Raw genomic sequence first — 24,284 nt, 5'->3', positions numbered from 1 at the left:
CATATTTAAGTAGGAGAGACAGAAAGCTGATAGGAAGCTCTGAATACCTAGTGAGACCTGCTAGCTGTGAGCTCTCCTGTAGGATATCATGGTTGACTCCTTCACTTGGAGAACCTCTGAGGTCAGAATCTTTAGCTCTTTTCTGCTGGGCTGGTCAGATTCCCAGAGAAGAATTTTCAAATCTCTGCTTGTAGGATGAAGGCCTAACTTTCTGGGAGCCTAGTGGCAAAGGAGGAGCAGAGGTCTGTGTATTTAGAACACCTGTGCTCACTGTTGACCCTGTTCTTGGGATGGTGCCTCCTAACAGCAAGTTGTTTCTCACTCCTGAGACACTGTCCTACCCTCTGCAGAGGGTCCAGCAGCCTTTGACTGGGGTGGTGGAGGGTCAGTCATCCTTCATTTCACCCCACCCCCTTTCCCCACTACTTCCAGTGGTAATTGACCTCATCAGTTCCTGAGCATTTGGGGGCATTCTGTAGTATAAATCAGATTGATTCTTGGATCTCCCCATTGCTTGGTTACAATTTCTTATTTTTTGAGGCTTTTAATTAGTATTATTATTTTACAATCTATTCATCCCTTTTCTAGTTTTACAAAAGTCGCTACTGGTATCCCTCTTCCTGTTCTCCCTGTTCTTACATGTTTATGCCATTAAAAAACAAAAAGCTGTTACTGTGATTTTAGTGGGAGCTTGCCAAAGGAGTGAAACAGATATGCACATGGGCACGTGTGTGTGTTCAATCTACTGTATTTATCCAGATTTCTCATAATTTGAATTTAATGTTTGTTTATTCTGGCTTTTACAATGGAGGTACTGATCTTTTATCTTGATGTTTCTTTTATGTAACTGAATTTGTTAAATTCAGGAGTAGCATTATCATTACAACAGACTAAAAGGTTGACTTCGTTGCCAAAGCACAGAATATCCCCTCTTACCTCATATTCAGTAATGTAGTACCAATGGCTTGGGATCTACCCATTTGAAAGTACTGGAAGTTAGTTAGTCCTTAAGAATCTTTGTCTGTGAAAGGTCCTGAATAGTTTTACAGGATATTCTTAGAAATTTCAAGGTGAAAGGATTTGTTATTTCATTTTTCTTGGTTTCAGATTAATTTGAAACCTGGGTCCCTGATCTCTGAACAGAGAAACGGAAAAGATAAATAGAGACAGCAAAACAGAGCCACAGACACACAAATACATGGGCGCACACATGCGTGCACAGGCTCACAAAGAGAATGCTGCACACAGGACAGGGAGAATTGGAAGGTGATCAATTAAGACATTAAGTGTTTTGTGACACACGGACGCATCTACATTTTGCCCTGATAACACGGCCATCAGCTCGTTTTCAGAGGGCTGCTGCCTTCTTTAGCTCAGTCCTCAGATCAAAGCAAAACTGTCTGCTTGCATTTTCCAATCAGAATGGACATGCTAATTTATACTCCTTAATGTGTGATGGTAGGAGACCCCTTCAATTAACTGAATTCTATAGCTGGCAAAATAAAAGGTATACAAAGAGGCGCAGGCTGGAAGAGCCGAAATTCTCATTAAATCAAAAGGTCCAGTATTCATTACCTCGTGCATCTGAGGCTAAACACTAAATATGGGCATCATCAAAGGAGGTTTAATGGGTTAAATTGAGAATATAATCTAATTAAAACATTAGACATGGCAAATAGTTCTTTGATATTCATCTAAAGGTTTCATTAAAAATGGGTGCTTGAGGTTTGTATGCTAGATTATCAATTTTAAGTAGAGACGGCATCCTTGGTACTGCTTCAAAGTGTCACCATTGTGTGGAAGCAGGGGAAATGGGAAAAGACATTGCTGCCAGGTGACGGGTTGGAGATCCGGGGTAAGGCCAATCAGGTTTCATGAGAGTGATTTCGATCATTGTCTGGATGGCAAAAAAGAAAGTGTAAGGATTAATTTAGGAGGCAAATTTGCCACAGAGGAAAGAGTCCATTTGGAGCCCAAATTATTTAGTGTAGATATCTACAGGGATTTTACTCACTGGACATTCATTTTCTTCTTCCTTCTCCTGTATAAACAGCTTCTCAAAGGATAACAGGTATACTTGGTGGATTTTAAATTTCTGAAGGTTATTTCTCCCACTGTCAAATTTGTGCCCTTAGGATACCTACAGTTTAAGCATCTCTTGCAAACGCTTGGGACTCCAGCGACAAGAGGTGCTCTGAAAAGCCAGTCTGGCAGCCTCCATATCCGGTTGGGTCTCTCTGAGCTCATTAAAGAAAATTTCTGACATCTTATCAGATATTTCCAGGGCGTCACTAAATATATTTGCCTGAGATAGTCACATCATTGTAATCCTCTCGACCTGTTAGAGTTGCTTAATAGTGGAAGATCATTTATTCAGCTTATTGAAAATTAATTACTTACATGGCTCGGGTTTGCAAGGGTACAATGAAAAGGCAGTAGAGAGGCAGCAGGGGAGATAAACCTTGCCGCCAAATTCTTTTTTCTTCTCTTCATTTTACCCAAAGAGGCCCTATATTACGTGGTGGAGAGACCTGAAAAATCTGTGCACTTTGCATCTTATTGCATCTCACACTGTGATATTTCCATAACCTTTTGGGAAAGCCTCAACTTTCCAGCTGTTCCACTAAATCAAAATCAAGTAACAAAACATGAAGAATGGGAATCTTTAAGACAGATGGGGAAATGAAATGAACAGACGAAAGAATGAGTAAATTGATGAATGAAAGAAAAATCTGCTATCCAAGCCCTTTTGCTTTCCATTGGATGGATGTTTGCCTGGGAAATGGAGACATTTTGTGTTTTCTCAGTACCTTTGTGAGAAAGATGTGTGGTTTTGCTTAATGAAGTGCGAGGGGGAGTAGAAACAAATACTGTACTTAGTCTGGAGGCTGTGGGTTGAGGGGACGGTTCTGAATATCAGATTTTTAGTTACTCTGAGATCCTACTTCCATATGCTTTAAAAAGTGGAATGAGGTGGGGAGAGAGTGGCTAGGCTCTGCAGGGGGCGTCGCTTGTTCCCAGTTCTCCTGAGGCCAGTGGAGACATCGCCTCCGGAAAAAAAAAAAAAAAGTGGAATGAATATCTAAGTGAACATTTTATTAGAATACGTATTTCTCCTTTTTTTGCCTTTATAGTACAGAAATTTTGTCTGACAATGTAAAAAATTTCTTATAATCAAGGATATATAATGGGAGTGAGACATTGGATAAACAAAATCTGCAATAATGAAAAAACATCACCTCATGCTATTGTTTCAAATCCTTTTTCACTAGGAAAAGAGCTAAGTAAATGGAGCACTCCTGTATCTTTTTGTCTTTCTGTTTTTACCCATTAGGAATAGAAGTTATGAAAACGTAGTTAGCATTAGGGATAAGTCCTATAGTCCTCCTGTAGAATACTTGAGAGATGAAATATGTATTATTGTTGTTCAGTCGTTAAGTTGGTGCCCGATTCTTTGTGACCCCATGGACTGCAGCACGCCAGGCTCCCTGGCCTTCACCATCTCTCGCATTCAAGGTTTATTCTTGATAGGAAAAGATAATCTTTAAAAAGGCATGTTTAGGAAAGCAACCTTAACTTTTCCTTAAGAACTTTATGTTTTCAAGTGCAACTTCTAATCTAATAGTAATATATGTTTGGAAGCACATCTTAGAATTAGTTAAACTTGTCCTGATATGTGCAGGCTGTCACCCAAATTCAATTCATTTTTTATGCAATTTTTCAATCAGTAGTTAAAAAAGAATCCCCCCTGAATTTATCCTGTCTTATATTATAGACTATTTGCTATCAACTCAAAGTTCTCAATTAGCTCCAGTGTTGTTCTAATTACTGGATGTGTTTTCAAACAACTCCCAGCTAATAACTGTTGGGATGAAGAGTCGTTTTCTCACTAGAGTAGGCTGTGCATGCTCATGTTTGCTGTGATGTTTTGACAATGATTCATTAACCAATAATAAGGCCCCGATTGGAACCATTAGACTTCGGTGCTTTTGCTACGCTTACCTTTTATTTTATTCCTCAATATTGTCTTTTCTTGAGTTGGTTTCTAGATAACTCCCAGGAGACTCCTTACCATACAGAACAATATCATGAAGACAGCTGTCATTAAATTCAGCTACTTGTCCAAAAGCTCCCTCTAGGAGGATGCTCTTGTTGGAAACTCAAGATGGAAAAACGTCACAAAAGGAGCTATAATAAGAGAACATTCATGATTTAAAGGTCCTTTATTTATACCAGCTCACAGCAGCAGCATAGAGATTAGGCGGATTAGACACTAGATCTTTCAGTGGCTTATCTAACATCTGGTCAAATCCAGGCCCTCCATCATTTTATCACTCAGGTTTATAGTTTCGTGCCCTCTGATAGGCAGGTTCTTTTTATTTCCTAAATATCTGAAACAGAAATACTGTAAAAATTGATGACTGATCCGATTGGGTCTATAGAAGATCAGTGTTATTAGTACAGTTTTCTTGAGAGGAGCCAACAAGTGTTCATCACCCACTGTTCTTGGAATCTCTGTCCTGTGCTAGTGTCATGACATCCTGCTTAGATGTTAGAGACGTTCTGCTGGATCTTATGGTTGTGGGATGACTTGGGGTCAGAGGAAGCCTACTTTGAGCTATTCTTTGATTTCGACCCCCAAACTTTCAGCAAATATGTTCTTTTTTTTTAGCTAAAGTCATTTTAGATGCTACCTGTCACTTTGAGTATTTGGGTACAAAGAACTTTTTAAAAAAGCAAGCGTCCCATTTTTAAAAAGTTATTTGTGGCTGTGCTGGGTCTTTTGTTGCTGTGCAGGCTTTTGTCTAGTTGCAGAGAGTGGGGGCTGCTCTCTCGTTGTGGTGTGTGAGCTTCTCACTGCAGTGGCTTCTCTTCTTGGGGAGCGTGGGCTTTAGACACGCAGGCTTCAGTAGTTGGGGCACACAGGCTCTAGAGCACAGGCTCAATAGTTGTTGCTTAGTTGCATAGGCTTAATTACTCTGGGGTATGTGAGATCTTCCTGAAATCATTTCTTCTGCATCGGCAGGCGGATTCTTTACCACTGAGCCACCAGGGAAGCCCCTGTGTACAAAGAATTTTAATTGTACTAGGGTCATACTTTGGAGAAGGCAATGGCACCCCACTCCAGTACTCTTGCCTGGAAAATCCCATGGACGGAGGAGCCTGGAGGGCTGCAGTCCATGGGGTCGCTAAGAGTCGGACACGACTGAGCGACTTCACTTTCACTTTTCACTTTCATGCATTGGAGAAGGAAATGGCAACCCACTCCAGTGTTCTTGCCTGGAGAATCCCAGGGATGGGGGAGCCTGGTGGGCTGCCGTCTATGGGGTCGCACAGAGTCAGACACGACTGAAGTGACTTAGCAGCAGCAGGGTCATACTTAGTGGATGGTAAAGCCTTGCCTTGGATGTACAGTCTCTGGGAAATGTTGGTATCAACTGATTCATTGAGCCTGCTTCAGTGGAGTGTGGGTTCTAAATGGCATTGATGTGTGTGAACATGACTGAAGGATTTAATGCTTAGGCTGAGAGAAATGGTTAGGGGAGGTTTTTAAATGTTCTGGGAAAAAAAAAAAAAACTGTAATAGCATCTCATTTATTGGTCAATATTTGAGTTGTGTTGTAGACGTCTCTTACAACTTTAGTAATGAAGTTGCCAGATTGTGCATGTTAAAAAGGCAAGATAGATAATAATGCATATTTCTAAAAAATGGAACTTAATGGTGGAAGTTCACATCCCAAATTGAAATATATAGCTAATTCCTCTTTGCTCACACAGAGAAACAAGGGCTCTCTCTTATCACAATCAATCAATCCAACAGTGCTGCCCTGGCTGTTCAAAGACTGGAGTTTAGACCTGCCTGCTCTCCCACTGTAGGACTGAAGGGTTTCAGAGGCACACCCTTTCTTGATCATCATTGCCTCTTCCGAAAAATCGACACTTGAACAAGATAAACCCCTTCCAAGCTCTAAATTCCTTTAAGATAATTTAATAGAAATGGAACATTTAAATAACTTACCCTGTCCCTTTACATATGGAAATATGGAAATGTCTTTATATGCATTATTTCCTTTATCTTCCAGAGCAAGTTTAAATTTAAAAAAATAATCGTTCTAGTTCATGTTTTTAGAAAAATCTTTGAACATGTAACCTGAAGGGTCTGCTTCTTTTATAAATACATTTTAGGAGGAGCTTGGGCTATGATTTTCCTGAACTAACTCCTCATATATGCTCTGATTTCCCCAATACTACTGAACCAGGGTGCTCCAACTTACTGTTTATCTTCAGATACTTGTTATCGTTCCAGACCTTCAATTCTATTTCCAGTAGGAAATTAAATTTTGTACAGTCTTTCTACCATGTTGTAGTATATGTAGATGTATACAACATAGGAATAAATCTCCAAAGCTAGTCCTTATGCCACCTGTAGAGAGAAACAGATTTGCCTGGAGAATTTCATGGACAGAGGAGCTTGGTGGGCTGCAGCCCATGGGGTTGCAGAGATGGACATGACTGAGTGATTAACACCATACTGTACTATTGTTAAATGTGTCCATTTCTAGATATAGCCATCTAAGAATGCAATGCCCACCTAGTACAAGCAAGTCAGAAAAATTAAATCCTCCAGTAAATTAAGACCTGGGAATTTTACAGTGTGTATTGAGTTTCAAAAGATTTTTTAAAAAGTAAAAAAATATTTATGAATATTGACATTCAGTAGTACACAGTGGGATGTTTTTGTCTTACCCAGTGTTTTTATGTGAAAGCAAACACCTGAGGATATTTTAAGATCTTTGTGATGGCAAGATGGTCAGCGCATTTATAGACTTGAGTAAGTAGCTTTGAGAAAAAGTATCTCAGAGTTGCCTAACTTGAGCGTTCCTGGCCTTGGTAGATTTCTGATTAATGTCTTGATGCTCTGTTAGAACAGCATTGAGATTGGTTTTACTTGAGTGAGCACATCTGAAGCACTTTCATTTAAAAGATTTTATCCTTTAAAATATTGAGAGATGTTAGAAATATTTTGGAAACGACATCTCAAAATTTACCTGTGTTTAGTCCCATTTGAGTTCTTTTCAACAGAAACTGAAGTGTTCATACTTATTTTTTTCTTATCAGAAAAATGAGAAATAAACACAAGTAGATACATTTATTTCTGGGTAACTTCAAGAGTTTCATTATGCTGAGAAAAGGTAGCCATCATTTTAGAAATTCGAAGAGCTGATAGAAAACTAGAAGGTTTTATTCCCTAGTTCTTATTCAGCCCCAGTTTTAACTGATTTTGAAAATAAATAATTAAAATAGTTTTTCTTCCTGAAAAGTAAAATATGGCACCGCATTGTAATTAGGGCTCCATATTTTAAATCCTATACAAAGCAAACATGGATTGCAGTTACATGATGACGTGAGGTCATCACTTAATGCAGAGCAGTTAAAGTTGGAGTTTCTCTCCTCCATGTCCATTCCCCGAGTGTCTCTGGTCTCCAACACATATGTTGTCTATACAATGTGAAGGACTTTAAAAGCAGCCACGGCCTGTTTTTCCCTTTCGTGTCTGTTCTGCAGCACTTCCAGCAGTGAGATTTCAGGTAAGGTGTCTTCTTTTCCAGCATGGGTTGGAGTTTTCTTTTCTTTTGAGGCTTGATCACTCAGATTTGAAGGTTTGGGTTTGGGGATGGTCTTAGCATATTCCAAAGCCTAAAAGCATATAAAAGTTTATTTGAGATGGGAAGGGAGCCCTGGATTCCTTAAATCTAGTCTTAGAAAAGGTTTATTGATAATATAAATGGAGACTGTTGCTACAGGTAATATACTAAGACATAGGTGGAAATGGAGACCAAATGGAAAATACAAATAATGCAATATAACACACAGATTAAATAAAATGAACCATGTAACAAAATGCTGTGGAAGAAAAAGAGTTGAAGACTGATACACACAGTTGTGCCTTTGGATGTTTTCTTTATAAAACTGAGCTTTATTAAAGTGCTTGAAAATAGATTTCTTATGTGTTTGATCTATTTAGCTTCTGGCAGTCTTATTAAAACCAAACCTCTATTAAGGCGATATTAACAGACCTTTCCATCCAAAGAGGACTTGTTATAGCTTGAGACCAAAGACATCACTGTAGTTGAGATAAAATTGAGCCTCCATTATTATACCAACTATTCTTGTTTCTGGCTCTTAGACCTCTAGCAAGTATTCTTTAGAGGTTGAAAATTCTTTTTTCTTTTTTAGTATACCTATAGAAACCTGGATACTGAAAAAAGGCAGTCTTTTATTCAGGGCTGTTCTGAAAGGCATTACAATAAAAATGAGATCACTAAATATGATTTCTAAATCTGCCTTTATATGTTTTAATACTTTTTTAAAATTAAAAAATTGAAGTATAGTTAATTTACAATGTTATTTTAGTTTCAGGTATATAGCAAAGTGATTCTGTTTATATATATATACACGCACACACACACACACACACACACTTTTTCAGATTCTTCCCCATTATGGGTTATTACACGATACTGAATATAGTTCCCTGTGCTATATAGTAGCTCCTTGTTGTTTATCTATTTCATATGTAGAAGGGTGTATATGTTAATCCCAAACTCCTAATTTATCTCCCCTCCCTAGTTTTACATTTTACTAAGAGTTTCCTGAGAGCTGAAATGGGGATAGATACAATATATGTAAGTTCTGGAAGGGGTAAAATTCCCCAAACAGAAAACTCCAGACTTCTCTGTGTGTATAGGTGACTTCTGTTGGAATTTCTAATTATAGACTTGCTGCCTTGAATTTTTCATGAAAAAAATAATGGTTTGGAGAAAAAAGAAAAAGTGGCACCATGGAAACTCAATCAAGAGGACTGAGGTCTTCAAGGTCTGAGGAAGAAAGGCAATAGATAGAAAATATGAGAGTCTGTGAAAGAGAACACGAAGTACAAATACCTAAAAGCACCAAAGGGTCACTTGTCCCTCATGCAAAGGGTCCCACGTCCTTGCTGGGACTGAGGCAGAGGCTTGCACTGCAAAGCTTGGTGTCCCCATAGAAAGTATTTCATTCATATCACAACTTAGAGTTGGATGACTTCTGAGAGGGAGAACATTCTGTATTTTATGAAATCATTTTTCTTGGGTTGTTGTTCAGTTGCTCAGTCATGTCTGACTCTTTGCGACCCCATGGACTGCAGCACACCAGGCCTCCCTGTCCTTCACTATCTCCCAGAGTCTGCTCAAACTCATGTCCATTGAATCAGTGATGCCATCCAACCATCTCATCCTCCTCCTCCTGCCCTCAACCTTTCCCAGCATCAAGGTCTTTTCCAGTGAGTCAACTCTGCATCAAGTGGCCAAAGTATTTTCTTAGGTAGAGGAACCTATACCTGTTGTACCATCCCTTAGGAAAAATGTAGGGAGTGAACTTGAAACAATCAAGGACTTTGCTCTGACACCAGCACCCAGAGATGGCAAGAAGATGCTAATTTCTTAAAACTTATTTAGTGGTAGAAAAGGAAATTGATGGTTAATCAGGATTACTAGTTTCTTTTAGAAAGAAAACCACCTAAGCATTCAATTCTTGTGTGACAAACTTGAAATACTAGGAGGAGAACACATGGAGGACTAAAAATGATAGTGACCCTCAGGGGAAAAAGACTCTAACCTTCCAGCAGCATATGTGGGTATATCACTTTTACATCGATATCTGTGAATGATGGGGTGCTGCAGGAATGGTAGTAGCTAAAACATCCTCTGTGTTCAAAAGATGTGGGGAATTTAAGTCATGAGGTCACACAGATTTCCTTTTAATTCTAATGGAACAGAGAACTGCCTTGGTGAGTTTCTTACCTTCTGCCGCGGGACAGCAGATTTATTTTCAGTAATTGCTGTTTGTGGCTTTGAGGGGATGGATAGTGCCTTCATGTTGTATTCCTTCACTTGTTTAGCATATTCCTTTTGCTGTATTAATTTCTGCATCTGTTCAGAGAAGCGCAGGGAGAGTGACTCACAGGTCCTGCTAGATCGCTCTGTTCTCTTTCAAGTGACACTAATTTTGGTGAGCTGGGCATACAGTATCATTAGCACAGGGGAAATGGGATTACCACGTGTGACAGCAGTGAAATGGTTAAATTAATGTTTCTCCTAGAAATCATTCTCTCTCAAGGAGGGACTAATACACCCAGTGTTCCTTTAACAGGGGCTAAATCGCATCCAGCCTCTGCTTTGTTGCATTTACCCAATTTATTTTCATTCTTGCGTCCAACTTTGAACTCTACTCTCTTGTTATGCCTTGAGTGCAACTGCAGTTAAAACACATTAAATGAAGATCTCCTTTCACTAGAGGAAAGAGAATAAAGTGGATGCACTTTTCATGGGGGAAACTCTTACCCTGAGTGTCTTCTCTGTAGCCACTCTTCAGTATTATAAAGATAACTCTATTGGGAAAGCCCAACAACCACATAACACACACATCTCTTTTCATGGGCATGTGCCCACTTTTCTGCTTGGGCCTTTAAAACTAACTTAAAAGCTGGATACATAAAACAACATTGGCTGAGTAATTTTATTTCATGGTAGAAGGAGTGCCCGGGGCTTATTATTAATACCAGTGCTATTTCAGAGGGGTCTCTATTCAGAGCGAGATGTTTGAATTAGAACTTGGTTCTGGGGGTCTCTCTCTACAGTTCTGCTGGAAGACAAAGGGCAGATCTGAGCCTGGAAATGCTGTAGGTACCTCCCACTCACTTTGTCTCTGATGGACTCAAGGTCAGGTCCCAGGCCTCCAAGTTTCACGTCTCTGTTCTGATAACCTTTCAGCTTGGAGCTCTTGAAAATACAATCAAAGAGAGAGTTTCTTTTAGAGACTTGTATGTTCCCCCCCGCCCCTTCCGAGTTGTCACAGCCACGTGAGAAAGGGGAGAGGCGAAATGAAGAATGGTGGCCTGTGTGGGCCTCGGGGGAGTGGGTGTGTCCTGACAGTTCTTCCATTTAAATGGTTGTCATTGATAACAGTGTCCTCGGTAATTTGTAGCTGCTGGGCTGACGTGTGTGGACTTTTCCACTTCTGCAATAAAAAACACTGAAATTCTGAAAATTATAAATAAAAAATTTCAAGTGAGTAAAGTGCTGCTTTGTTATTAACTTTTTTAAAAAACATTTTCCCCTATTTTTTTAGTTTAAATATTTAAACACTTTTTTACGATGTTGTGTTGGTTTCTGCCATACAACAATGGGAATCAACCCTAATTATAAATGCATTCCCTCCCTCCCTAGCCTTCTTCTTCTCCCCTCATCTCATCCCTCCAGGTCATCACAGAGCACCAGACTGGGCTTCCTGTGCTGCATAGCAACTCCTCACCAGCTATCCATCTTATACCTGATAGTATATATATGTTGATGCCACTCTCTCCCTCCCTCACTGTGTCCACATATCCATTCTCTACATCCGTGTCTCCATTCCTTCCCTGAAAATAGGTTCGTCAACATAATTTTTCTAGATTCCATATATATGTGTTAATACACTATATTTGTTTTTCTCCTTCTGACTTCACTCTGTATAATAGGCTCTAGGTTCATCCACCTCACTAGAACTGGCTCAAATTCATTCTTTTTATGGCTGAGTAATATTCCATTGTGTATGTGTACCACATCCTCCTTATCTATTCATCTGTCAATGGACATTTAGGTTGCTTCTGTGTCCTGGCTATTGTAAACAGTGCTGCTTTGAACATTGGGGTACATGTGTCTTTTTCAGTTATGGTTTCCTCAGGGTACATGATCGGTAATGGGGTTGCTGGGTCATATGGTAGATTTGTTATTAATATTTTTAACATGACAGACACATTCACATGACAGACACATTCCTACTTTGCTGCTACTATGACAAGTGTGTCTAGTTTTGTACCATTCACTGAACCAAATGATCTCCCTGGAAGAGGCTATCTATCAATAAATGACTCAGGTAAGCACACTGCTTCAAAGGCAGAGTGCCCTGTCTGATGTTAAAATTCAAAAGAACGGAAACATGTAAAGCTTAAGAGTCTAAGGAAGACCCACTGAGAAATTCATTGTATTCAGTGTGATTCTGGATATGTTGAAGGGTACGGGTAATTTTGATTCCCTTGTGTCTCAGCTGTTAAAAAATCCACCTGCAATGCAGGAGACCTGGGTTGGGAAGATCCCCTGGAGAAGGGAAAGACTACCCACTCCAGTATTCTGGCCTGGAGAATTCCATGGGCTGTATAGTCCATGGGATCACAAAGAGTCAGACACAACTGAGCAACTTTCACTTCACTTCACTTCACAGGTATTTTATAAGATAACTATTATCACCATTGCATATTTAAAGGGATGATACAAAACAAGGCCATTTAATTATTAAATTATGACACGAGCACAGTAGTAGGCAGGAAAAATACTAAGGTGTTCCTGATTGTGGGGTAGATTGGGATTTTCCCCAAATTCCTGCTTTTGACGGGAAATCTGACTTGTTATTTGCAGCAGATGCCCTTGTGGTAAACCGTGTCCTTTAATTTGTGAGCTCCTTTCGTTGTCTTCCTTGGGAAGGGTGCATGCGTGCTAGGTCACTTGAGTCATGTCCAACTCTTTGCAACTCTATGGACTGTAGCCCCTCAGACTCTTCTGTCCTTGGGACTCTCCAGAGGCAAGAATACTGGAGTGGGTTGCCATGCCCTCCTCCAGGGGATCGTCCGAAGCCAGGGATTGAGCCCCGTCTCCTAACATCTCCTGCACCGGCAGGCAGGTTCTTTACCACTAGTGCCACCTGGGAAGGGTAGGAAGGATGATGCCAAAGATATGGTTTGGGTGACAGTAGTGATCTTGGGGCACATCGAAATTGGTGCTTAGAATAAACAGCCGTACCGTGGAGGTGGCAGTTCTGAACTGTACATGGTACCACCTATTTATATGCTAATGACAAGGCATTTTTCTAAATGTTGAAAGTTCCTGTTAATTATTGAAAAGTGAAAGCGAAAGTAGCTCAGTCAAGTCTGACTCTGTGGCCCCATGGATTATACAGTCCATGGAATTCTCCAGACCAGAATACTGGAGTGGGTAGCTTTTCCCTTGTCCAGGGGATCTTTCCAACCCAGGGATTGAACCGAGATCTCCCACATTTACCACAAGGGAAGCCCAAGAATACTGGAGTGGGTATATACACTATACCTAATGTGTTCTTTCCTAAGAGAGAATTTGGCAGAGATAGTCAAGAGACTTTAAAAATGGAACATTTCATCATATAGTTACTGCATATAATTCTCAAATCTTAACAGTGAATTTACATATACACATGGATCAACTGTTACTACTCACAGGGACTATTGACTGACTACCTGGAGGTCAGATCACTTAGCTTCTCCATTGCTATTTCCCAGGCTTAGAGCCAAATTCTCTTTTCCCCAGATCCCAGCACTGAGCTCTGGGCTTTGAGGTGTGAGCTAGAGGGTGCATCTTGGAAAACTTTTATTTAGACTGCGACAGCCCCTCCCCTTTCCTTTGATCTTGTCTTGAACATGGATGTAATTTCTGGAGCTAACAGCAGTCTCAAGGCCAGGAAAGGGAAAAAAGAACAAGAGAATCATAAATACTGGTTCTGATGTTTTGAGCTCTGGAACCACCAGTGCAACCACCTGCTTGTGAATTAACTATATGTAAGAAGCATGAACTCAATAATTTTTTGAGTTGTTGTAAATAGCAATTCTATGGCTTGTAGCTGAAGGCAATATTTCTATGGTCCTACAGAATTTTTGTAGTGCATCTTGGGGCTTCAAAGGGCCAAAGTCATGTGCCATTTAGGCAATAGTTCTACACTGCAAGGATGAAAGTTCTGTAAATAGTATTTGCCTTATTAGAATGTTAATATAACATTATATTATATAATGACATTTATAGTCAAAACTCTTTCAGTGCATCTAATCCTAAAAGATCAAAGAAGATCCTTTCTTAAAGAAGGCTTTGTTGTTGTTCAGTTGCTCAGTTGTGTCCAACTTTTTGCGACCCCCATGAATGGCAGCACACCAGGCTTCCCTGTCCTTCACTTCTCCCAGAGTTTACTCAAACTCATGTCTGCTGAATCTGTGATGCCATCCAACCATCTCATCCTCTGTTGCCCCCTTCTCCTCCTGCCCTCAATCTTTCCCAGCATCAGGGTCAAAGAAGGCTTTGGACTAAAATGACTAGGACATTAATAATGTTAAGTATATAGAAGAAACAGTGTTCATTGAAGCCACCTAAAAATCATAAATCTCCTTTAAGAGAATGGAGTCATCACCCAGAAAAACCACTACAGCTGCTTCCTGCCCTTAGATGTGTTTGCTCCTACTTTTCTAAAATTGTCCCTATGCTACAAATTATTTTATTTTTCACTGAGGTTAGCATGACACTGTATTTCCCTGCCACTGAATATTTTCTGTGTTTAACATGCTATTGTCTCTTTGTAGTTGAATTATTTAGTGCTTTCTCCAAATGTTGAACATTTAAGGTGTCCTAGGGAGGAGCACAGGCCTCCCTTGTGACTCAGCTGGTAAAAAATCTGCCTGCCGTGTGGGAGACCTGGGTTTGATCCCTGGGTTGGGAAGATCCCCTAGAGGAGGGAAAGGCTACCCACTCCAGTATTCTGGCCTGGAGAATTCCATAGACTGTATAGATCATTGTGGAACCCCAGCTGGGGTCCCCTATTCAGCACTGACTGCCCCCCATGCACACACACAGCAGCTGCTCCTCCAACCACACCCCTCCTCCTGCTCCCCCACCCACAGCCCTTGACCCTGGCCAGCCTCCCCCAGAACAGGCCACCAGATGGGCTCCTGAGACCCTGCCCCCGGCAAAAGGCTGTCTGTGTGCAGCTGATTCTGCTGGGGGTGGAGAGTAGGAGGGTGTATGCTAGATGTTGGACTGGCAAATAGAAGCCTGGGGTAGGGGGTCAGTGTGCCTCAATTTCCTCCCCAACAACAGAATTTTTTATAATATCTGAAAACTGAGGGGACTTCCCTGGTGGCTCAGACAGTAAGAGTCCACCTGCAATGCAGGAAACGTGGGTTAGATCCCTGGGTTGGGAACATCCCCTGGAGAAGGAAATGGCAACCCACTTCAGTGCTCTTGCCTGAAAAATCCCTTGGACAGAGGAGTCTGGTGGGCTACAGTCCATGGGCTCACAGAGTCGGACACAACTGAGCGACTGACACACGCATGCACATGCACACAGGGATGAGCACTGTTTGTAGGCCACTCATTATTTCTTCACAAGTATTTCTTCTCTTCTCACTTCTGAATTATTTCTTCGCTTCTCTGAAGAGAAGTGAGATTATTGAAACAGAATTGTGAACGTATTCAGGGCCATTCATGAACACTTCCGTTGAGGAGGCAGAAGAATGCTCCTTTTGTGCAGATCTTGATGACACTGAGTATTATTACATTTTAAAACCTCTGCTGATTTGTTGTAGGTAAATGAGCTCAGATATCCTATTCTTGGCAACTGCGGATTTGTTCTTTACCTGGCCTCTGCCACCTGTGCCACTGTTTTCAGCATATCTATTTGCCAAAGTAAATCAAAGATGAGAAAAGAGGGAACCCACTCGTGTCCAAGTCACAAATCCAATTTGTCCAAAACTGAGAGAAAGAAATGATTAGTGCCTAGAAATCACAGCCTTAGTCTGAAGCAGCTTAGCCTTAATCATCCCACCGATTCACAAAAGACAGATTGTGAAGCATGAGTAATTGCTTATTGCTGCCCCGTCCAAGTTCTTAATATCACCTGGATTGGACGTCATGGCGGTCACAGGAAGACAGAACTGAGGGTCCAGTACTCAGACTGACGCGAAAGAGAGAGTGTGGACGGAAAGGGGCATCTCCAAACGCCACTGACCCCTTGACAGGCTGAGCTGCTGCCAGCGAAAATAAGAAGGGACATTTCTCAAGGGAGCTCCAGGGCTCCTGACAGAGTTTGTTCTGGGTGACCGGCAATGAAAAATCCTGGATTCACTTGTTAGCCTCAAGTAATCTTGATTGGTTCTCAGTGCTGTAATTTTGTTTGATCCCTTTCCATCAAAAATCTTTTTAACAGCTTTATTGAGATAAAATTCACACACCACCACATTCACCCATTTGAAGTTGTACAAGTCAGTAGTTTTTAGTGTAGCTATCAAGCTGTGCAAGAGTCACCACAATCCAGTTTTAAAACATTTTCATTATCCTAAAAAGAGACCCCATACCCATTAGCAATCACTCCCCTCCCCTCTCTCCCTCCAGCCCTAGGCAACCACTAATCTACTTTCTGTCTCTTCAAAAGGCTGTCATGAGCAAATAATCCCTAGAATTTACTTTGATTTACCTCTCTTTGGCTGTTACAAGACCAAAGGGTCACGACAGCGTGATGCCCTCAAATTTTTTAAAATTACATCAACAATATAGTCTCATTAGGTCTCCAAACATGAGGAAAATAAAAGCACGTTTTCAACAAATCTCCAGTGGGGTTCACCGCTAGTCTTTGTGTGAGATGCCCATGGGCTGACATTAGCCAGCTCTGGCTCTAGTTGATGACTGACCAGGCCAGACCAGCCCCTCGGAACTGGTGTCCATGGGTCATGACTTTGGCAGAGTTCGGCATAGGATTTCCTGGTGGAAGGTTTCTGCCAGCCATCCATCATGCTTTTCAAGCTAGAAGACGGACTTTTACTGTAAACTTGGGGCAAGAGCTGCCTGAGCTGAAAATGACATCAACTGTCCCCGGGAGGACTTGTGTCAACTCTGAGAGGTCATGCCCCGATGTGGGGGGACACTGCAGGACTTTCCCCCAGAACATTCCTCAGATGTGTAAGGGTGAGAGAGTTACTTAGTGATGGGATAGAAAACAATGTCTCCAATACTGGGGAACAGCAAGGGAAGGAAATTTGCTCTGCGGTTACTAAATTTAATCCAAATAAACCTCTTCTTAGAAGCAGTCGAGCAGCAATACCCAGATTGTCTGTGACAACAAACACACGAGTTAATTACTATGGCTCAGCTCTGCACAGCTGTCAGAGAACTCCTTAGGCAGTTATTCTGTGCAGGTCGCAGTGGATATTCTTATACTGTTTGTCATCCCTTGCGCTGGGTTAATCTCTCACTGCCTGACGTCTGGATTCAGTGGCATGGACAATGCTGAGTATTCATAAATCAGTCACAATACAACTGCCAGGAGAAGAGGGACGGTGCTCAGGCCTATTATCTTGACAAATCCTCAGATTTTTACTGTGATTCAAGTCAATTCCCTTGGAGACCAAGAGATTTGTTTTGACTGGGAAATGGGCCTGATCTGGGTAATGAGTCCTGTGTCTGGGGCCCCGGCTACCTGCTGTCCTATACAAATAGCTTGGTTCTCAATCATTGTAGCTTCTGGAATGGCTCTCCGGACAAAGACTGCTTCTTTGTCGGATGTAGGCTGAAGGTCTTGGATGGAGAAAATGGTCACAAGAAGATTGTAACATCCCCTAGAGAGAGCAGGAGGAGAGGGATTTCCCAAGTTTAAAGAGGGCTTGGGAAGCAGTAAGTGGAAGTTCTCTTTCTTCCTCTTCCCTCTCTTCCAGATCTTAGATGTCTGGTGATACCCACCATTACCTGGGCCTATCCTCTACCCTCCCAGGTAAAATGCAAATTCAGACTACAGGAGGAGAAGGAAGGGAAGGGAAATGAACATCTAGTTGCATCTATTCTTCACTAGGTACTAAGCTAAGGTTTTGGGGTTTCCTTGGTGGCTCAGTGGTAAAGAATCCATCTGCAAGTGTAGGAGATGCAGGAGACAGGGGTTTGATCCCTGGGTCAGGAAGATTCCCTGGAGGAGGAAATGGCAACCCACTCCAGTATTCTTGCCTGGAGAATCCCATGGACAGAGGAGCCTGGCAGGCTACAGTCCATGGGGTTGAACATGACTTAGTGACTAAAACAACAATAACAAGCTAAGGTTTTAATATGGTATTTCATTTAACTGTCAAATGAAATCTACCAAAATAACAACTCTAATTGCACAAATGGGGAACTAGGGGCTCAGGTGAATTAATAACTTGCCAAGTTATGCAGAGATTAGGTGATGGAAATTTAGAAATGGCCAAGTGTGTGACTTCCACTGATCCCTGCTCACTAGAAATTGAGCTAAAATAATCCACAGTTGGTAGGAACCCTAACCCAGAAGGTTCTCATCCAAAGTGGTGTGTTTGAACTCTTTCTTAGGCTCTGATAACTCATAAGTTCTAGAGGGACAGGGCATCCTCATCTTGAGAATGTGCTGGTTCCTAAGCTCTGAATACATTTCCCCATAGAAGTAATAATACACATGGTGTCTGGCTTCCTACAAACTCTATTCTGTTTATGAAGTACTTGAAAACAGTACTAATTGTACCTCAGAACCTAACTGTAATGTAACCTAAGCATATAATGATGTTTTGGTGGAAAAATAAGTTACTGATGGTCCCAGGAACACATTTCTTCTTAATACAGTAAAACTGGGGATTATCCCAGCTCCAAACAACTGGTAGTGGTCTCCATGGCCTGGGTAAGAATTAGGACAGAGGATGTGAGGGAAGGTCAGACAAGGAGCTCAAGGAGCCCTTGGGTGGGGGTATAGGAAGGGGTGGTGGTAAGGACCCTGGGTTGTGAGCAAGCTGAAGACCTGGGCTGTGTGGGCTCTTGGGTGGAGGCTGTGGCAGTGGGCTGAGGTGTTTCATGTCCATCAACCTCTGAGGTCCTCTCTTAGGAGGACACAGCAAGCCAGTCTTCCTTTCCTTCTCTGTAATACAGAACTGTCATTCTAGTCTACTTTCCCTTGTTTTCTTTAAGGTCACCCTTTCCTTTTTTTCTGAGGCTCCCACATGAGTTTTTAGCTCATGACCCCCTATTCCTGGTGTGCTCTGCACGACATAGCCAGAACAGTCTTTCTAAAAAGGCTAAGCTGAATATAGTAAAGTTGCAGGATATAAAATTAACACACAGAAATCCCTTGCATTCCTATACACTAACAATGAGAAAACAGGAAGAGAAATTAAGGAAACAATTCCACTCACCATTGCAACGAAAAGAATAAAATACTTAGGAATAAAGCTACCTAAAGAAACAAAAGACCTATATATAGAAAACTATAAAACACTGATGAAAGAAATCAAAGAGGACACAAATAGATGGAGAAATATACCGTGTTCATGGATTGGAAGAATCAATATAGTGAAAATGAGTATACTACCCAAAAGAATCTATAGATTTAATGCAATCCCTATCAAGCTACCAACAGTATTCTTCACAGAGCTAGAACAAATAATTTCACAATTTGTATGGAAATACAAAAAACCTTGACTAGCCAAAGCAATCTTGAGAAAGAAGAATGGAACTGGAGGAATCAACCTGCGTGACTTCAGGCTATGCTATAAAGCTACAGTCATCAAGACAGTATGGTACTGGCACAAAGACAGAAACATAGATCAGTGGAACAAAATAGAAAGCCCAGAGATAAATCCACGCACCTATAGACCCCTTATCTTTGACAAAGGAGGCAAGAATATACAATGGAGAAAAGACCATCTCTTTAACAAGTGGTGCTGGGAAAACTGGTCAACCACTTGTAAAAGAATGAAACTAGAACACTTTCTAACACCATACACAAAAATAAACTCAAAATGGATTAAAGGTCTAAATGTAAGACCAGAAACTATAAAACTCCTAGAGGAAAACATAGGCAAAACACTCTCTGATGTAAATCATAGCAGGATCCTCTATGACCCTCCTCCCAGAGTAATGGAAATAAAAGCAAAAATAAACAAATGGGACCTAATTAAACTTAAAAGCTTTTGCACAACGAAGGAAACTCTAAGCAAGGTGAAAAGACAGCCTTCAGAATGGGAGAAAATAATAGCATATGAAGCAACTGACAAACAACTAATCTCAAAAATATATGAGCAACTCCTGCAGCTCAATTCCAGAAAAATAAATGACCCAATCAAAAAATGGGCCAAAGAACTAAACAGACATTTCTCCAAAGAAGACATCAGATGGCTAACAAACACATGAAAAGATGATCAACATCATTCATTATCAGAGAAATGCAGATCAAAACCACAATGAGGTACCATCTCACATTGGTCAGAATGGCTGTTATCAAAAAGTCTACAAACAATAAATGCTGGAGAGGGTGCGGAGAAAAGGGAACCCTCTTACACTGTTGGTGGGAATGCAAACCAGGACAGCCACTATGGAGAACAGTGTGGAGATTCCTTAAAAAACTGGAAATAGAACTGCCTTACGACCCAGCAGTCCCACTGCCAAGCATACACACAGAGGAAACTAGAACTGAAAGAGATACATGTACCCCAATGTTTAGCACAGCACTGTTTACAATAGCCAGGACATGGAAGTAACCTAGATGTCCATTGGCAGATGAATGGATAAGAAAGCTGTGGTACATATATACAATATTACTCAGCTATTAAAAAGAATGTATTTGAATCAGTTTTAATGAGGTGGATGAAACTGGAGCCTATTATACAGAGTGAAGTAGGTCAGAAAGAAAAACACCAATACAGTATATTAATACGTATATATGGAATTTAGAAAGATGGTAACGATGATCCTATATGTGAGACAGCAAAATAGACACAGATGTAAAAAACAGACTTTTGGACTCTGTGGGAGAAGGCAAGGGTGGGATATTTTGAGAGAATAGCATTGAAACATGTATGTTATCATATGTGAAACAGATCGCCAGTCCAGGTTCAATGCATGAGACAGAGTGCTCACGGCTGGTACACTGGGATGACCCTGAGGGATGGGATGGGGAGGGAGGTGGGAGTGGGGTTCAGGATGGGGAACACATGTACACCCATGGCTGATTCATGTGAATGTATGGCAGAAACCACCACAATATTGTAAAGTAATTAGCCTCCAATTAAATTAAAAAAATAAATAATAAAAATAAAAAGGAATGTTAGTAGGATCTAGCTCTCTACTACAGAGGCTAAGAATAAGGTTCTAAATCTGATTACTGCTAACCAGAAAACCACCTTCAGTTTTGTCATCACATGCTTTAGTGTTTCCATGTAAACTGCTGACTAAGGGAAAGAGCCATTTAAACCACTAGCTATCTGTTAATCCATAAATCATCTGATGAACACATACACATTCTGGCCAAAAATGAGCAGCTAACGTGTCAGGGGACTTACTGTAATTTCTTTGCAAGACCCTCATTTGATCAGTATGTGACTGAACTGACACTTAATTTTGTGTCTGTATCTTTTCACTTATCCACACACCAGAAAACAGACTAATGAGCAATAACATCATCAAAAGCACAATAAAACAGAAGAGAAATAAAGCCCTCAATTAACCACCCATGACTGAAATTCCTCATATTTGACTGTAAAGCATATTATCCCTGTTCCTGATATTGAATCTGATAATGTATCTGAAGCAGGACTAGTAATAGAATAGTTACTTGGGAAATATAACTGGTTAATAATAAATGGAGGACAGAAAAACATAAGCAATAGAGAAAGAATAAATGAAAGCCTGGTTTTTACAGAGACCTTTATTGAAAAGTATTTCTTTTCAATTTCAATGAAGTAATACTTCATTGAAAAGTATTTCTTCCCTCTGAACTCAAGAAATGCTAAGGATGCAAACCATTCTAATTAAAACTGTCACCTTATTTGAATGTCTTTGACATGAAACTTTTCATTCATATCTTTTGATGTCTTGTGACTATACCCCAATTTTTCACCCTAGCCCTTTTTGTCTCATCTCTTCTCTTCAGTTGTTTTATTAACCTTCTGGTTATAAAAGTAATGCATGCTCAGTTCCAAAAAAAAAAAAAAATCAGAAAATATGAACAATTACGAACAGAAAAAAAGGTCAATGTTAATCCCATAAAATAAAAAGACTAAGCCTATTGTGGTTAAAATTCTTCAGTGCCTCCCGCCAACCCGCACCTCTACCCTCCAGCCTAGAGATTAGAGCCCTTCTTCCATCAATGACAAGCAAGATACTGGCAGACCTACCCAACCCCCTCAACTCCCTCACCTATTTCTCCACTGTCATCTCTGAACATTCAGGCCTCCTAGTTTTGAGGGACTGCGCTGTGCTTAGTCGCTCAGTTGTGTCCGACTCTCTGCAACCCCGTGGACTGTAGCCTGCCAGGCTCCTCTGTCCATGGGATTCTCCAGGCAACAATTCTGGAATGAGTTGCCATGCCCACTTCTTTACCGTCTGAGCCACCAGGGAAGCCCCAGTTTGAGTGACAGCAGCCTTGAATTGCTTCAGTTCCCAGCATGCTTTGTGTTCTCGCGCGCTTCAGAATATTTGCTCACGCTGGTCCCTCTGCCTGAAATGCTTTCAATCTTTCTTCTTCTGTTAATTCATGAACGTCCTCTGAGACAACTCACGATCACCCGTGAAACTCTGCATGACCCCCAGGTGGGGATGTGTGCCCCCTTGGTGCTCCGTGTTCACCCTGTATCTCTCTTTTTTATTTCAATATGATACTGAAGCCACGTGCCTGCATGCCTTCCCCAGTTCCAGGTAATTGTCCACTCCTGCTGCTCGTTCACTATACATCCCCCAGCACCTGACTCCGGGTCCTGGAAGGACACATATGTCCTCAACCTATGTGTTGAGTTGAACTGAGGATGGCTCCCTAAATCTGCCTGAGAGTGGACGCTCCCCTGGAACCAGACTCTTGTGCCCCCAGCTGCTGAGTGTTGTGTTCCGTGGCTCACAGTCGAGTCCCTCCCTGAGAACTGCCCTCACCCAGATGGAGTAGCCCAAAGTTACTACCAAAGTAACAAAGTAGTAGCCCACAGGAGCCGTGCCCAAAGTTACTACCCTTCCCCACAGACGGGCAACAGCCAGTGGCTGATCCGTGTCAGGGTACAGCTGGTGCCTTGCCTCTGAAGGGCCATCCCAGCTTCAGAACCCTCGTGGGCTTGGCTGAAGCTTCCACTTTCAGCCTCAAAGCTGCCGCCTCTCCCTCGCCCGGCCCTGCCTGCTCCCTCCCTCCCAGGGGTGGTTCTGGAGGAGGGCTCCAGCTCATAAATCTCCATTTCAGAGTCTGTTCCTGGGAGGGCCCATCTTCCAACCAGGTCTTTCCCTGTTGCCCCTTAAAGCATTTTCCAGCTTTTTCCCTTACTATTTGACACTAGAAAACAAGTGGTCTCTCCTGAGGAGTTTTTATTTGGAACAGTGGAGAAACATAAAGGACATAAAAAGACTCCTTCATTTCTTCCTGGAAACCTTCCTTTTTTGCCTCCCACCCCCATTTCCTTTATTTAGCAAAGCAGACCCGATGGGGAAGACTTCAGTGCACAAAGGTGCTAATGATGGTGAATGTTTTTGTTGTTTTAAAAATATTTTCATTGGAGGCTAATTGCTTTACAGTGTTATATTGGTCTCTGCCATACATCAACATAAATCAGCCAAAGGTATACATATGTCCCCTCCCTCTTGAACCCCCCTCCCACCCCACCCCGCACCCCATGATGAATCTTATAGATAGTATCGAGTTATAGTAAACACAGAACTCAGTAAAGCAAACATTTCAGAAAAAAGTGCAGTCATTGGCTGTCCTGGGTGTTTTACTGCAGGAGCTGAGGTTGAGATGAGAGTCAAGGAAGAGTTCTTAGGGGACTGGGGCAGGAAGAAGAGAAAGAGGAGGAAGAGGAGCATCCCTATTCCAGGCCTATGATAAGGAGAATGAAAGTCAAGGACCATGCGTATTATCAAAATGGAAGGTTAAGTAAGATGCTGTTATTACCTTAATGCTGCTTCTTTTCCTATGCTTTTTCCCCTTTTCCAGTTGAAACAGATAGCTTTCAGAATTGCTGCGGCTGATTTTCACTTGGTTTCTTTGGCTTCTCTCTGAACTGAGTTGGGATTCACTCTCCACCCTTGGCAGTATGGGTGGAAGGGTGAGGCCGGGTGAGGCCCCTTCGTGGGGCTGCACCTCTGTCAGCTGCAGCAGGGCTTGCTGATGCTGCTCCATTATCTGGGAGAGCCGGGAATCTGGGGAAGCCTTAGCAGGTTGTTCTTCAGAGGAGGAATGGAATTTCCTTAAAGGAAAAACAAAAAAAGCACAAATCTGTTAAAATGTAGATACATAAGACTTAGCATAAAAGTCTTCATGAACCATTGATTTACTGTATTTACCACTCCCAAAGAACCCACCGCCAATGCAGGAGACATAAGAGATGCAGGTTCCATCCTTGGATTGGGAAGATCCCCTGGAGGAGGAAGTGGCAACCCAGTCCGGTATTCTTGCTTGGA

General features: G+C 41.5%; 1 protein-coding gene across 4 annotated transcripts in view; it reads right to left on the bottom strand.

Annotated features, from left to right (window-relative positions):
- Window positions 1-7,135: 7,135 nt before the first annotated feature.
- Window positions 7,136-24,284, bottom strand: part of JHY (junctional cadherin complex regulator) — an 82,082-nt gene continuing 64,933 nt past the window's right edge. For 2 of the 4 annotated variants that reach the window (XM_059874967.1, XM_024975533.2), the window contains 4 exons: window positions 23,776-24,070; window positions 10,740-10,820; window positions 9,843-9,971; window positions 7,136-7,698 (listed from right to left, as the gene is read on the bottom strand). In XM_059874967.1, the coding sequence (XP_059730950.1) occupies window positions 7,501-7,698; window positions 9,843-9,971; window positions 10,740-10,820; window positions 23,776-24,070 (703 nt within the window). In that variant the 3' untranslated portion in view covers window positions 7,136-7,500. 4 annotated transcript variants of the gene reach the window in all.

This window comes from Bos taurus, chromosome 15 (genome assembly GCF_002263795.3).
Source record: "Bos taurus isolate L1 Dominette 01449 registration number 42190680 breed Hereford chromosome 15, ARS-UCD2.0, whole genome shotgun sequence".
Classification (NCBI taxonomy): domain Eukaryota; kingdom Metazoa; phylum Chordata; class Mammalia; order Artiodactyla; family Bovidae; genus Bos; species Bos taurus.
This window is presented reverse-complemented; position numbering and strand designations above follow the sequence as displayed.